Below are 13,335 nucleotides of genomic sequence, written 5' to 3' on the forward strand. Positions count from 1 at the left end.
GCCAAAAGTTTGGTCAAAGCAGGAGGTTTCAAGGAATGTCTTAAAGGGAGTAGTAAGGTAGAGAGGTGGAGATAGAAAACAAAAAGCTTGAAGAACACAACAGGTCTGGCAGCATCTGTGGAGAGAGAAACAGTTAATATTTCAAGCCCGATATGGAACTGAAGAAGAGTCATACGGACTCGAAACATTAACCCTCTTTCTCTCTCCACAGATCCTGCCAGAGTTGCTGAGCTTTTCCAGCACTTGTTTTTATTTCAGATCTCAAGAGTATATGGTTTTTATTTGAGAGGTGTAGGGAGGAATTCAGAGCTTAGGGGCCTAAGCAATTGAAAACATAGCCACCACTGGTGGGGTGGTTACATTTACAGATGCACCAGTGACCAGCATGAGGAGCGCAAATATCTCAGAGGGTTGTAGGGCTGGAGGAGGTTACAGAGATAGGGAGGGGTGAGGCAATGGAGGGATTTGAAAACAAGGATGAGAACTTTAAAATCAAGATCAGGAGCCAATGTGGGTCAGCGAAAGCAGGGGTGATAGGGAACGACACTTGCTTGGAGTTAAGATGTGGGCAGCTGAGTTTTTGAGGACCTCAAGTTTATGGAGAGTGGAATGTGGGTGCATTGGGAGTTGAGTCAATTGGAAGAGTGAGTCTAAGGGATAATGGGGGCATGAATAAGGGATCTGGCAGCAAATGAGGCTGAGGCAGGGGCAAAGTCATGTCATGTAATGGAGGACCTCAGAATTATGGTACCTCATGATAATATAGCATCTGCTCAACACTACATTGGGACATCAGCATCCATTCTATGCTCCTGACTGTGGTTTTTCAAATCTAGAAAGTTTAGGCCCAATGGCAAGTGCACTACCGAGTGTGCCAACTTGACACTCAATCCATCGCAGGTTATAAATCTGAAGGTAAATCTGTCGAGTTAAAAATTCAACACAATGCCATTTGGAAAACGCAACAGCAGAAGCATTTTGTTCCCTGTCCATGGTACTACCTGGCCATTGCTTAAGCGATCGTCCTTAAAGCGGAGTTTCCTCTCCAGGTCCTGAATGACCGCATCCTTCGTCCCCTGAATTTCTTCATCCGTCGCCAGGCGAGGAGTCCGGCTGTTTCTCTTGAGACTTTGAGGGGTTCTGCAAGACACATGCAGGTTAGGTTTTCTTCAGAATAGTTGGCCAGTCTTATCTTCGTTTCTCTGAAACTTCAGGCTGGATTTTCGTGGAGTTGGGCTACTCTGGAGGCCTTTAAAATTGACCCGAATGTAGAAGTCCCGCCCCCATTTCCAGCAGATCCCATTTTCACAGGAAGGGGGAAGGGGATGGGGTGTGGATGACAGGCAGGAAACCCAAACTCGGCACAAATTTCAAATAACCCTGCTGAGTTCAAACAGGCCCCAATCCACAGGGGAGTCACGAATTTATGGAGCTGGTGTAAACATTTGTGAAGGGTGGATAAGGTATGTTTAAGTGTCATGCTCTAAAGAGATTTGAAGCTGCAACCCTTTAAAAATATATGCTGCAGTTTTCAGTTAGAGTAAAAAACAGATACCTGCTACTGGAGCACATTGTTTGACAGACCATCTGGTGCAGCTTAGAAAATAACATTAGCCTGCAGGTTCAATAGACTTTATTAACATTTGCTAATGGTTTCATTTATGGTGAGGTGGTGGGTGGGAGGGTGGTGGTGGTAGGGGCAGTTGGCTAAATGGCTAGCAGAATAATGCCAACCAGCATGGATTCAATTCCTAATCTGGCTGAAATAGACTTGGGATTTGCCTCCCTGTCTTGCCCCTGAGAGTGGACTGCAATGGCATACCACCACTGAAAAACTTCCAAGCACAAAGGATCAGGAGACAATGAGCCAAGGACCTGCCTTCAGACAGATTATGAATGGACTGTTATTGCAGCTGAGTCCATAATGAATGTTTGGCTGAGTTTCTAAAGCTTCAAAACCATTTAGCGGGGTGGGGGGGGGGTGGGGGGCAGTGTTCATATTTTGCTTGACAGGTTTAATAGGATTAGTTGACTTTAATATGGTTAGTGAATGCCAATTTGTTTGTTTTTACAACAGATTTGATCAATTGAGGGGATTTAAACTTTTTGAATGGGTTTCACGCATGTCAGGTTTTTCAGTATCAAGTGGTTATGAGTGAGAGCTCCCTTAGATTTTTTTTTTAGAAATTTATCCTTTTCATGTTTACAGGTTCCTGGGGTCCGCTGTAGTTAATATACTGGGTGAGTGGCTACAAAGGAGGGGAAGTCATGGAGGCAGCATGTAGGTATAAGTGGGCATGCAGGGATGAGGAATTGGAGGTAACATGGGGTTACAGGAGCATGGAGGGTCTACTAACCAGCCCGACTTGGCACTTGTCCGCCTCTGAACTGCCTCCAGAGGTGGCAGGCCCAACTCCATCCTGCTCCTGCTTCCCCAGAACAAAAACATGGTGGACAGGGGCCATTTTAAAAGAAGACGGGTCTGCCAAGTCGAAAATTTTCCCGCTTGAAGGCAAAAATCCGGCCTTTCATCTGTTTCTAGTCGACTTTGAAATGAAAATGCAGATTCCAAAAGTAGAGCAAAAAGATAAAAGGAAAAACGTACCCACATAAAATCAATGATGAAGGGTTAGAAAAATTTATTTCCCCCCCACCCCCCCTTAAAAACATCGATCAGAATACCATAAAAAAAGTTTTGTTAGTTCTGGGTTAGCGAGGGTCTTTGATAAAGACCTGCATCACTAACATTTGGGGAAGATATTTGAGGTCAGTGGGATGTTAGCAGACATTTCCATTAAATGGGAATGGGTAAGAGAACACGCAGGCCTGTGAGGGGAAGATGGATTGAAGGGACTGAGCCGGGGAAGAGAGCTCATCAGGAAGGTGGATTGATTGTTGAAGGGATGGATGGGGCTGGGGTGGGGGGGGGGGGGGGGGGGGGGGGGGGGGGGGGGTCAATTGGCCTATTCTTTGTCTAAGCTTCCTTATGCCTGTATAATTTATTAAAATGTATATTTATAATCAGCAGAGAGTGAGGCAGACAGGACATGGCCCAAAGTGTAATCACTAGACATGAATTTTAGACTATAAACACTGCTATTTTTCTGGTCATAATTTTGCTATTTATACCTCCTTTGGACCTCTGTTTTGTGCTTAATTGGGGCCATGACAATCCCACTTTGCCATCGCCCCTTTTGTCTCTTTCATATCTCCTACTTTCCATCCCATCAACGACCTTCTGTTCCTCTCTACCTCCCCGCTTCCCTCGACTCTGTACGATCTGCTACACCTCCAACATTTGCAAGTCCTGATGAAAGGCCATTGACTTGAAGTGCTGAGTTTGTCTCTCTCTCTCTCTGTGGATGCGACCAGACCTGCTGATTACTTCCAGCACTTTCTGTTTGTATTCTTGAATGTTCCATGCTCGCAGCTAGCTTCCTGCCTGTTTTGTACACTCAACCAGAACAAGCAGCAAAACTGCGAGTTTAGCAAAGTGACAAACATAGCACTGGCAGCAGATGCTAAATGGTGGTTTAATTTTTAAAAAGACCCACGGTGCAGAGAATGCTGGTCCTTCAGGCTCTTGTCGAGCAACAATATGGTTTATCTTTTGACAGAAACCTGCAACGTAATCATACAAACTAAAGGAAGGTCAAGACCTGTAAGCTGGGGCATTATGGATGAGGAGCAAGGAACTTTCAGCTTTAATTCAGCTCAAGAATCTGAAATATTCAGGTAGCATCTGTGGAGAAATAGAGGTTAATGGGCTGGATTTCCCTGTGGCGCTCGGGACCTGAAATGAGGACCAAATGGGGGTCCCCAAACCCTGTGCTTGCTGGCAGCGTGACAGGCTCAGCCATCTCCCGGGAGGTGCCCTGCTAATTTGTCACTTCACAGCTTGCCATCCTGTTGGAGGAAAGGTGGGCCGTCTCCTGATCAGAGGGCCGGCAACTCTGGAGCCTCGGCAGCTCCACCAGGAGAGGTGGGCGCTGCTGAGGCAGGTCAGTGATTGCGAGGGCACCTCAAAGTTGTCCACTTAAGTAAGAGATTTCAGAGTTGGCACAGCAGGTAGGTCCCTGCGAGCAAAGGGGGAAAACCCTCTGGAATTGTTTGGGCTGTGAGCATGGTCATTTCTGCCTGCATCAATGGGGCATGGATGCCTTGGCTCCAATGAACCCCTTGAAACTTCAATGGGTAAGATCGTTTTCATCAAGCTGGCGACCTCCACATATAGCGGGGTGGGCTGCTCCACCCGGTGGTAAAACGCCAGCAAGGCCACAAAATCCTTCCAATCTGGCCTTAATGCACATAGGAACATCAGAACAGGAGTAGGGCATTGAGCCCATCGAGCCTGTTCTGCCATTCAATACGATCACGGCTAATTATCTACTTCAATGCCTTTTGGCCCCCCATGCTATCCCCGTATCCCTGTGTGTCTTTGGTATTTAGAAATTGGTCAATCTCTGCTTTAAACACACTCAATGACCGAGCTTCCACGGCCCTCTGGGGTAGAGAATTCCAAACATTGAATTAAAAAAAAATTCTCCTCATCTCAGTCCTAAGTGGCTTCCCCCTTATTTTGAAATTGTGGCCCCTGGTTCTAGACTCCCCAACCAGGGAGTAACATCTTTCCTTCATCTACCCTGTCTATCCCTTCAAGTATTTTGCAGGTTTCAATGTGATCCACACACACACACACTCCCCACTTTTTCCTAGATCAACCCCAACTCCAAGTAGGAGAATTCAGCCGAACGTTTCAGGACGATGAACTCTCATCTGAAAAGTCATCGGCCCGGAACATTAGCTGTTTCTCCCTCCACAGATGCTGTCGACCATTGCCATTTTCCATTTTTATTTCAGATTTTTAGCATCTGCAGTGTTTTGCTTTTGTTAGTGAGCATGAGCAGTTGTACTGTGGTTAAAACAAAAAAAAACAAGTGGTTCATAATGTCCTTTTGGGGAAGGAACCCTCCAGTCCTTGTGATGTGACTCCAGGCCAGGAGTGACGTGGCTCACTCTTGACTACATCTGAAGTGGTCTGAGACAACTTGGTCAGGCCACTCATTTTCAGCCTTGCTCGCATCCCGAGAATTAACAATCATAGAGAATCTCGTCTATCTCCTCAACATGTAGTCACTAACCAACTCTGCTGTAAACCTCTCAGACAACGGTATTCAGGGTCCATGGATGAAGTCTACACCTTCACGGAACTTCTGTCAGCTCAGGGATCCGCAATGGTGGACATCCCCATTACCTTGGCAAGCCAAAGGTGGTAGATGGGTAAAAGGAAAATTATACCCTAAAATTCCACACAGAGTTGAAGACGCAGCAAAACTTTTGATTAAATGAGGTTCACCCAAACCTGTAAACACTGCAGTCCCAAAGATACTCCCAGGCTGAATCCAAAGGATGCACTACGAGCTGGTTTTCAAAAGACACCTTTAAAATTTTGTTTTTAAATTAGCAAAAAAAAATTATAAAAGCCCAAATCTAGATTTATTTATTTATTACTGTTCAGTTAAACTCATTCGCTTGGGAGTTTTGGATGCTGAATTTATCTTTACAACAATCGTTGAAGGGAAAGACTTTTGCAGGGCTATGGGGAAATAGCAGGGAAGTGGAGCTAATCTGATAGATGGGCTGAATGTCTGCATTCTGTGCGGCATGATTCCATGATACTTTGAAAAGATCAGAATACACCAACAGTTGAAAATGCATTGCAATGGCTGTAATATCCAATACAGTTTTACTAGGCCTGGCAACAGTAGAAGCAGTATTTCTGCTCTATGTTAAGATTGCAGTTAGTTCATAAGGTACCGAATACTGCAACTAGGGGTGGGCAGTAAATGCTGCCCCAGCTAGCAAAGCCCACGTCCCATGAATGAATAAGAAAAAAAAGGTTGGCCAGGCTAGATTTTAGCAAAGGAATTTCCAACATGTTTAACAATGCTTTCAGACTTCAATAAGTTGCAATAAAGCTCCTAACCTATTACCTGCTGAAATGTTAAGACCACAGACTGACAAGACACACTGTAGGTTGCCAATAGAGTGCCTCAAGGCTTACTTACATTGGGATGGCTCCTTTTGGAAGGCCCAGAGCGTTGACAGGTGACACAATGGACTGCGATGGCAACATGGAGCTGAGGAAAGCACTAGGTGATTGGGTGGAGTGAGGAGAGGCTCTAAGAGCCGAGGGGGAGAGGTAGGGCAGCTGGGCTGGGGAAGGGAGAAGAGGCGGGGGTGGAGGAGGCAGAGGGAAAGGATCTTGATCAAAGAAAGCGGGGGCACTGAGGGCCGGTGGTGGAGGAGGGAGAGGAGGGGAAGACAAGGAAGGGCTCAGAGTCGAAGGGGAGGTGAGGTGCCGCTGCTCGCTGCCGCTTAGATAGGGCTGCGGAAAGGGAGGTGACGCCACTCGGTTAAAGGGTTTGTGCGACGTGGGGGGAGAGAGTGGGGAGGACAGGTTAGAACCTGAAGAGCCAGAAGAAGGAGACTGGTAACCGGCAGAAGACGGAAGGCTTTGAGCAGCAATGAACTGCTTGGGCCGAGCGTAATTGAAAGTTGTCGTTTGCTGCATGGCTGATGGAGTTTGGGGGTTCAGCACGCTCATTGGGGCAGGGGATAGCTGGTTGGAGGATGGCGAACACTGCGGGAGATGGAACGCCTGCTGGTTTGGCCAACTGCCTTCTCCTTGCTGCTCCAGCAGAATTTGATTCTGTAGCTGCTGCAGTCTCAATGGGTCACTGAAACAGAAGAGACAAACATTAAAATCACAATGATTACATCCCTCGATATAGAGATATCCATCACAATATTTCAGTGTTTCATGACTGTTGCGGCAGCAAATGCAGCAGTCTGATTTCTTCAACAATGTCCTACTAAATAGCAATTAAAGAACTTGCATTTATTTAGCACCTTTCACAACCTCAGGACCATCCCACAGCGCTTTACTGTCAATGAAGTACTTTTGAAATATGGTTATGTTTGTTATGTAACAAAGTTACACACAGCATGACCCCTCAAACGTAAATATAACAATAATCAGATAATCTGTTGATCAAGGGATAAATGTTGTTGAGGATTCCAGCTCTTAATGCTTCATCAAAATTGTGCAGTGTATTGTTACGTTAATTGTATTATTAAGATACATAGGGGAAGGGCATTGTGTAATTAAGCACTTATAAAGAGAGACTGCTGGGAAACATAGGCGTCAGATGTATGTAATGCTGCATTGTGTAAGTGAACAAGCTATTTACAAAAGGATTTGGGTCCAGCTTCTTATTTCGTCACCTGGCTTGGGATCTACGCATCACTGTGGGATCTGTTAGCTGACAGAGTAAACTGGACCTCGGTTTAACATTCCCGCAGAAGATGGCACTTCTGACAATGTAGCTTTTCCTCCTGGATTGTGCACTCTGGTCTCTGCAGTGGGGCTTCTCTGCTGAGTCAACATGTTGTGCGAAATAAACCTAGCTCTTAGAGTGGAGCTCATTGTCTCCATTGTTGTCTGAGTCAGAAGGCTGTGGGTTCAAGAGCTGCCACTGAGCCACAGTTGACTTTTTCCACGTCTAGACAATGATCTCAACTGTCGGAGTCAAGTTCAATTCTCACAATATTCTGATTGGAGCTAAGACAGTGTTGCCAAGAGAGAAAAAAAAACTGAAAAAAGAAATAATTCAGCAAAAAGTACTAACCTCTTCAGAAAATGGGTATTTTCAACAGTAGAAAATATTTTGCTGTATAGCATTGCTAATTTCAAAGCTAGTGTTGATATCCAGGCTATTATTTTTGAATAAAAAGGCCATCGTCATATCCAACTCAAACATAATTGTCTGATTTAGTAGTGTACAAAGTTAACAGCATGACTATCTGTGCAACAGGGTGCCAGATCAAGCAGTGGACACAGATTTGCTGAATTCCTTCAGGTGAGAGTGATGGACGAATTTCTGATTAGGGTAGAGTTCACTTTACACAGTCAGTAGGTACTGTGCAGAGTTATCAGAGCCAGAATGATCTCCTGGATTGATTTTGATTGGTCTGGGTGGGGTGGGGGAAGTGGCAAGTGGCTAGGGGTAGGTCCATAATTGCTTTCCCATTAATTAGCCTGGGTTTGTATCTCTTCAATGCGTCCAGAGCATCACATGATGTGAGCAATTTATTGTAATGTACAAAGCATTGTGGTTGTATCAAACAGGTTGGATGAAACAGAGGGTCTTTCCCCAACTATCGCTGTTTGCGACGAAAGAAAGAAAATACATTCTGGAGGCATTGAGAATTAACTAAAAATCTCATAGGCTTTCCATCTTTTTCTAAGAACTCTATAAAGAATTAAAACGGATTACCAATAAACTTTGGCATTTCACCACCATTTTCAGAAAATATGATTTCAGAAGTTCAGTTCTACAGTAGTCATTGTCCAATAGAACTTGCTGATCAGCTACAGTGGCACTATTTTGGCCACGTGCACTAATATTAGTTGAAAACACCTCACACACACACACACAACACAGGGAAGCGTACATTTACTTAACCTCTACTAACAATCGTTAACCGAGTAAATCACCAAAACAAAAACATTCACACACTGCTTTGGTCTTGCTATTTTCACCAACATGCAAATAAAAGTTTAAAATATAGATCATATCTATGCAAATTAATATTGAGCACGTGTACTCTTACTCATTTTTTCCAGAATTGTAATTATCCATAACTGGATTTCCAATTCCTTTTTAATTGGTTCACACAGAGAATGAAAAGGCCAGCATTCATTTCCCACCCCCAATTACCCCAGGAAGGTGGTGAGCTGTTTTTCTGTCTTGCTCGGCTAGTTTTCTTTATTTGTTCATGGCATGTGAGCATCACTGGCTAGGCCAGCATTTATTGGCTATCCCTAATTGCCCTTGTTCAGAGGCTATTTTTTAAGAGTCAATCACATTGCTGTGGGTCTGGAGTCACATGTAGGCCAGACCAGGTAAGGGTGGCAGATTTCCTTCCCTAAAGGACATTTGTGAACCAGATGGGTTTTTACAGAAACTTAGTAGTTTCCAGTCACCATTAGTGATACTAGCATTTTTACTCCAAGTTTATTTAGTTAACTGAATTTAATCCACAAACTGCTATGCTAGAATTTGAACCCATGTCTCAAATTATTAGTCTCGACCTCCAGTTTAGCAGTCCAGCAACTTAAACACTGTACTACCATACCCACAAGTAGCCAGTCACAAGTGGCTCAAGACTAATGCAGTGACAACAATGAGCTGAATCCACACATGGGAAAGAAAACCGTTGCCTAGTTAACTTTAATCACAAGGAGCCATATGGTTAAATCGTGGAAATAAAAACATTGGAAAGTTGAAACAAAGTTAGGAAATGCAGGTGCAGCAAAATTAGAAGACACAGGTGGACATCTAATGCTAATTCCAATAATCATATGTTGAAGAAAGAATGAATCTAAAGCCAGCCTGTACCTTACATAGGTTTATTCCCAAGCCTACAGAGTGAAAACACAAACTCTTCCAAATCACCCTATAATCCAATCTTTTTATACTCTTATAATGAAGCCCTAATACTTCCCCAATTGGGGACAGCTGCTCTTAATCACCAACTTAAACTATGGTGTCTATTGCAACACAATTCCAATATTAACAGCTAAGATGCTAGAGAACAATGTAGAAAATAAAATGGTGCTGAATAGTAAGAGGCAGAGAAGACAAAGCTACAGGAAAATACTTAAGCAGATGGGAAATTGAGTATAGCAGATGGAGAAGCAATCTGATTGAGGTGTTTATTCTTTCATGGGATGTGGGTGTCACTGGCAAGGGCAGCATTTGTTGCCCATCCCTAATTGCCCTTGCCCTTGACCTGTGTGTCTTGTTCAGCCACTCAGAGGGCAGTTAATAGTCACATGTAGGCCTGACCAGGTAAGGATAGCAGATTTCCTTCCCTAAGGGCATCAGTGAACCAGATGATGGGTTTTTAACAATAACCAATGATAGTTGTCACGGTCACCATTACTGAGACAAGTTTTGTAATTCCAAATTCTTATTAACTGAATTTAAATTCCACCAGCTGCCATGATGGGATTTGAACCTCTGTCCCCAGACCATTAGCCTGGGCGTCTGGATTACGAGTCCAGCAACATTACCACGACATAACCGTCTCTTCTACATACTAATATAAAAGGATTCAGGCAGGGAGAAAATCAAGGTCAACAAAGCTGCCTTAAATTTAGAGCTGGGCTATTTGGGGAGACAATTAGGAAGAACCTCCTCGTACAAAGGGTAGTAGAAATCTGGCTCTGAGTGTGCGAGGACAATTGGAGCTTTCAAGATGGAGATGGTTAGTCTTTTTGTTGTTAGGCTAGAGCGAAAGTGGAAAACTGGAATTGAGGTACAGACCAGCCCTGATCTAAGTGAATGATGGAGCAGGCCCAAGGGGATGAATGGCCCACTCTTGCTCCTATTCTATGCAAGGAATGGAGTGATTGTACATTCTGGCCAATGGATAAACTCACGGTTGAGTTTTTTTGGTATTTTAAGTTTCCAGCGAGGATAAGAGGAGAGGAGTTAGATTTGTACAGCATATTTTAGACCACTTCATAAGACAATAAATTGTGGCAAGAACGTGGGACTCAATTGGAATCTCATTTGGCTGCCAGTCAGCTGAAATGAAATTTGATAGTCGGAACTGTTGCTGCATTGTACTAGCTAGAGCAGACTATTTACTAGGAAACGATTTCAGAGGATAGCAGTAAAATTACTGACTAGCTGCCGTGCTGATTAACTTTGCCAGCCGGCATCTCAATTAGGTTAGAAAAGCCCTTCCTGTTCATACATCTTTTCTAACCACAGTGACAGCGTGCACTGTAATTACAAGTTATCACCGACTGTCTGGTCTTCCTGTTGTCAAGTACCAGCTGGGATCCATCAGGCAACCTATATCCTCCTTACGCCAAAGAGGGTTTAAGATTTCAAAACTGCAGGTTGCCTGTTCAGACAGAGCACCGATGAGACATGGCACTGATGAGTCCAACTTTAGCTTGCAGGTTGCAACCAAACTGTTGTAACATAGCAGGATGGGATCACAAACAACACAGGAGGAGGCCATTTGTTTCACCATGCTTGCTTTCTGAAAGAGCTGCACAATTAGTCCCACTGTCCCCTGTTTTTTTTTTAAACATAACCCTACGTTTTTCTTTCCTTTTCAAATATCCAATTTCCCTTTTGAAAGTTATTATTGAATCTGCTTCCACTACCCTTTCAGGCAGCGTGCTCTGTAAAAGAAAAAATTCTCATCTCCCCACTGGATCATTTTCTCAATTATCTTAAATCCATGCCCTCTGGTTAACTCAAGAATTAGGAGCAGGAATAGGCTATTCGACCCCTCAAGCCTTCTCCGTCAATCGATAAGATCATGGCTGATCTGATTGTGGTCTCAACTCCAATATCCTGTCTGCACCCCCCACCCCCGCCATAACCCTTGACTCGCTTGTCTATCAAAAATCTGTCTAACTCAGCCTTGAATAAATTCAATGGCTCAGTTTCCGCTGCTGTCTTGGGGAAGAGAATTCCACAGAGTTTTCTTTTTATTTATTCTTTCATGGCAAGGTCAGCCTTTGTTGCCCATCCCAAACTGCACTGGAACTGACTGGCTTGGGGTAATTAAGAGTCAACCACATTGCAGTGGGACTGGAGTCACATGTAGGCCAGACCAGGTAAGGACAGCAGATTTCCTTCCCTAAAGGACATTGGTGAACCAGATGATTTTTATTGAAACAACAATCACGGTCACCATTACTGAGACCAGGTTCCATTTCCCGATTTTTAAAAATTATTAGTTGAATTCAAATTTCACCAGTTGCCATGGTGGGATTTGAACCCATGTCCCCGCCAGAGCATTAGCCTCAGCCTTAGCCTGGGTGTTTCTAGTATAACCGGTTCAATGGCATTATCACGACACCCATCATTTCCCCCAACAAATTTTGAGAGCAAAAATTTCTCCTCATCCCTGTCTTAAAAGGGAGACCCGTAATTTTAAATTGTGAGGCGTGGTTCATTTTAGGGCATAGACAGGGTAGATGCAGGCAAGGGTGATTCCCCTGGTTGGGGAGTCTAGAACCAGGGGTCACAATTTCAAAATAAGGGGGAAGCCACCTTAGGACGGAGATGAGGAGAATTTTGTTTGACTCAGAGGATTTGTGAATCTTTGGAATTCTCCACCCCCAGAGGATTGTGGATGCTCAGTCATTAAGTGTGTTTAAAGCAGAGATTGACAGATTTCTAAGTACCGATGACATAAAGGGATAGTGTGTGGGGGGGGGGGAAAAATGGCATTGAAGCGGAATGATCAGCCATGATTGCGCTGAATGGCGGAGCAGGCTTGATGGGCTGAATGGCCCACTCCTGGTCCGATGTTTCTAGAGGAGGCTTTTTAAAAACAAAACAAACCAAACACCTGTCAGAATGTAGCACGCTGGTAACCCACCCGGGTCAGGATTTACAGCGAAGCTCCAACTAGCATTTTAGGCGACACTCCCGGAACCTGGAATTTGCAGGATTTCAGCTCATTTCCCCGTAGTTTCCGTCGCAAAAACAAAACATTCTTCGGCATCAATTTCATACAGGCCAACCCCCCCTCAGCTAGCTGTGCCTTATTCAAACAGGTGGAAAATTGGAGCGCGTCTGATTAAGAGATTTCCAATAATCGCAGAGTAATTCTTCAGTGAGACGATCAATTGGGGAATTTTAAATGATGCCGTTAGAACTCTGAGTAGGTGCACTTATAGACGGATTCCATCTGATTTGCTCCTCATAAAACCTCGATGGCGCCAGCTTAGATTTTCCCAGTGTTCTCTGAAAACGCTAACTAACCACGACACATTTTTGGACTAGGGACAGATTTCCTACGATAATGTCCATTGAGAATAGGATACAAATGCAGAGGGTGCTGCCACGCTCACAGGGGATGGCTCTGGGGACATCCAGGTTGCATCTGGAGTACCCTGTGTCCAATACGGGTCATTGAGATACAGGGAAGACATTTCAGTTTCGCAGAGCTGAGTCACGAGACTTGACCCTCAGGGTCAGCAGGGAAATCTTGGGCTTTCCAAAGCCTTGAATAGTATAAAACTCAGTTGTAGGAGCAATGCAAAAAAATTAGCGGTGTAGAAATGATAGAAACCCACAACAACTGAAAGAGGCCACTCAGCTCATTGTAGGCGTGTGGTCTGGTATGATGAAAGTTAATGCTCCAGCTGTGGCTTAGTAGGCCGCACTCTCGGCTCCAAGTCAGGGGTTCAAGTCCCGCTCCGGAGACTTGAGCACAAGACCAGGGCCAACA

General features: G+C 44.4%; 1 protein-coding gene across 5 annotated transcripts in view; it reads right to left on the reverse strand.

The window, feature by feature from the left end:
* palld (palladin, cytoskeletal associated protein) overlaps positions 1-13,335 on the reverse strand; it is a 373,397-nt gene that overhangs the window by 52,455 nt on the left and 307,607 nt on the right. For all 5 annotated transcript variants that reach the window (XM_041186090.1, XM_041186089.1, XM_041186092.1 and 2 more), the window contains 2 exons: positions 6,069-6,740; positions 1,002-1,140 (listed from right to left, as the gene is read on the reverse strand). In XM_041186090.1, coding sequence (XP_041042024.1) covers positions 1,002-1,140; positions 6,069-6,740 — 811 coding nt within the window. The remainder of the gene's footprint in view (positions 1-1,001; positions 1,141-6,068; positions 6,741-13,335) is intronic.

Source organism: Carcharodon carcharias, chromosome 4 (assembly GCF_017639515.1).
Source record: "Carcharodon carcharias isolate sCarCar2 chromosome 4, sCarCar2.pri, whole genome shotgun sequence".
Taxonomy (NCBI): Eukaryota; Metazoa; Chordata; class Chondrichthyes; order Lamniformes; family Lamnidae; genus Carcharodon; species Carcharodon carcharias.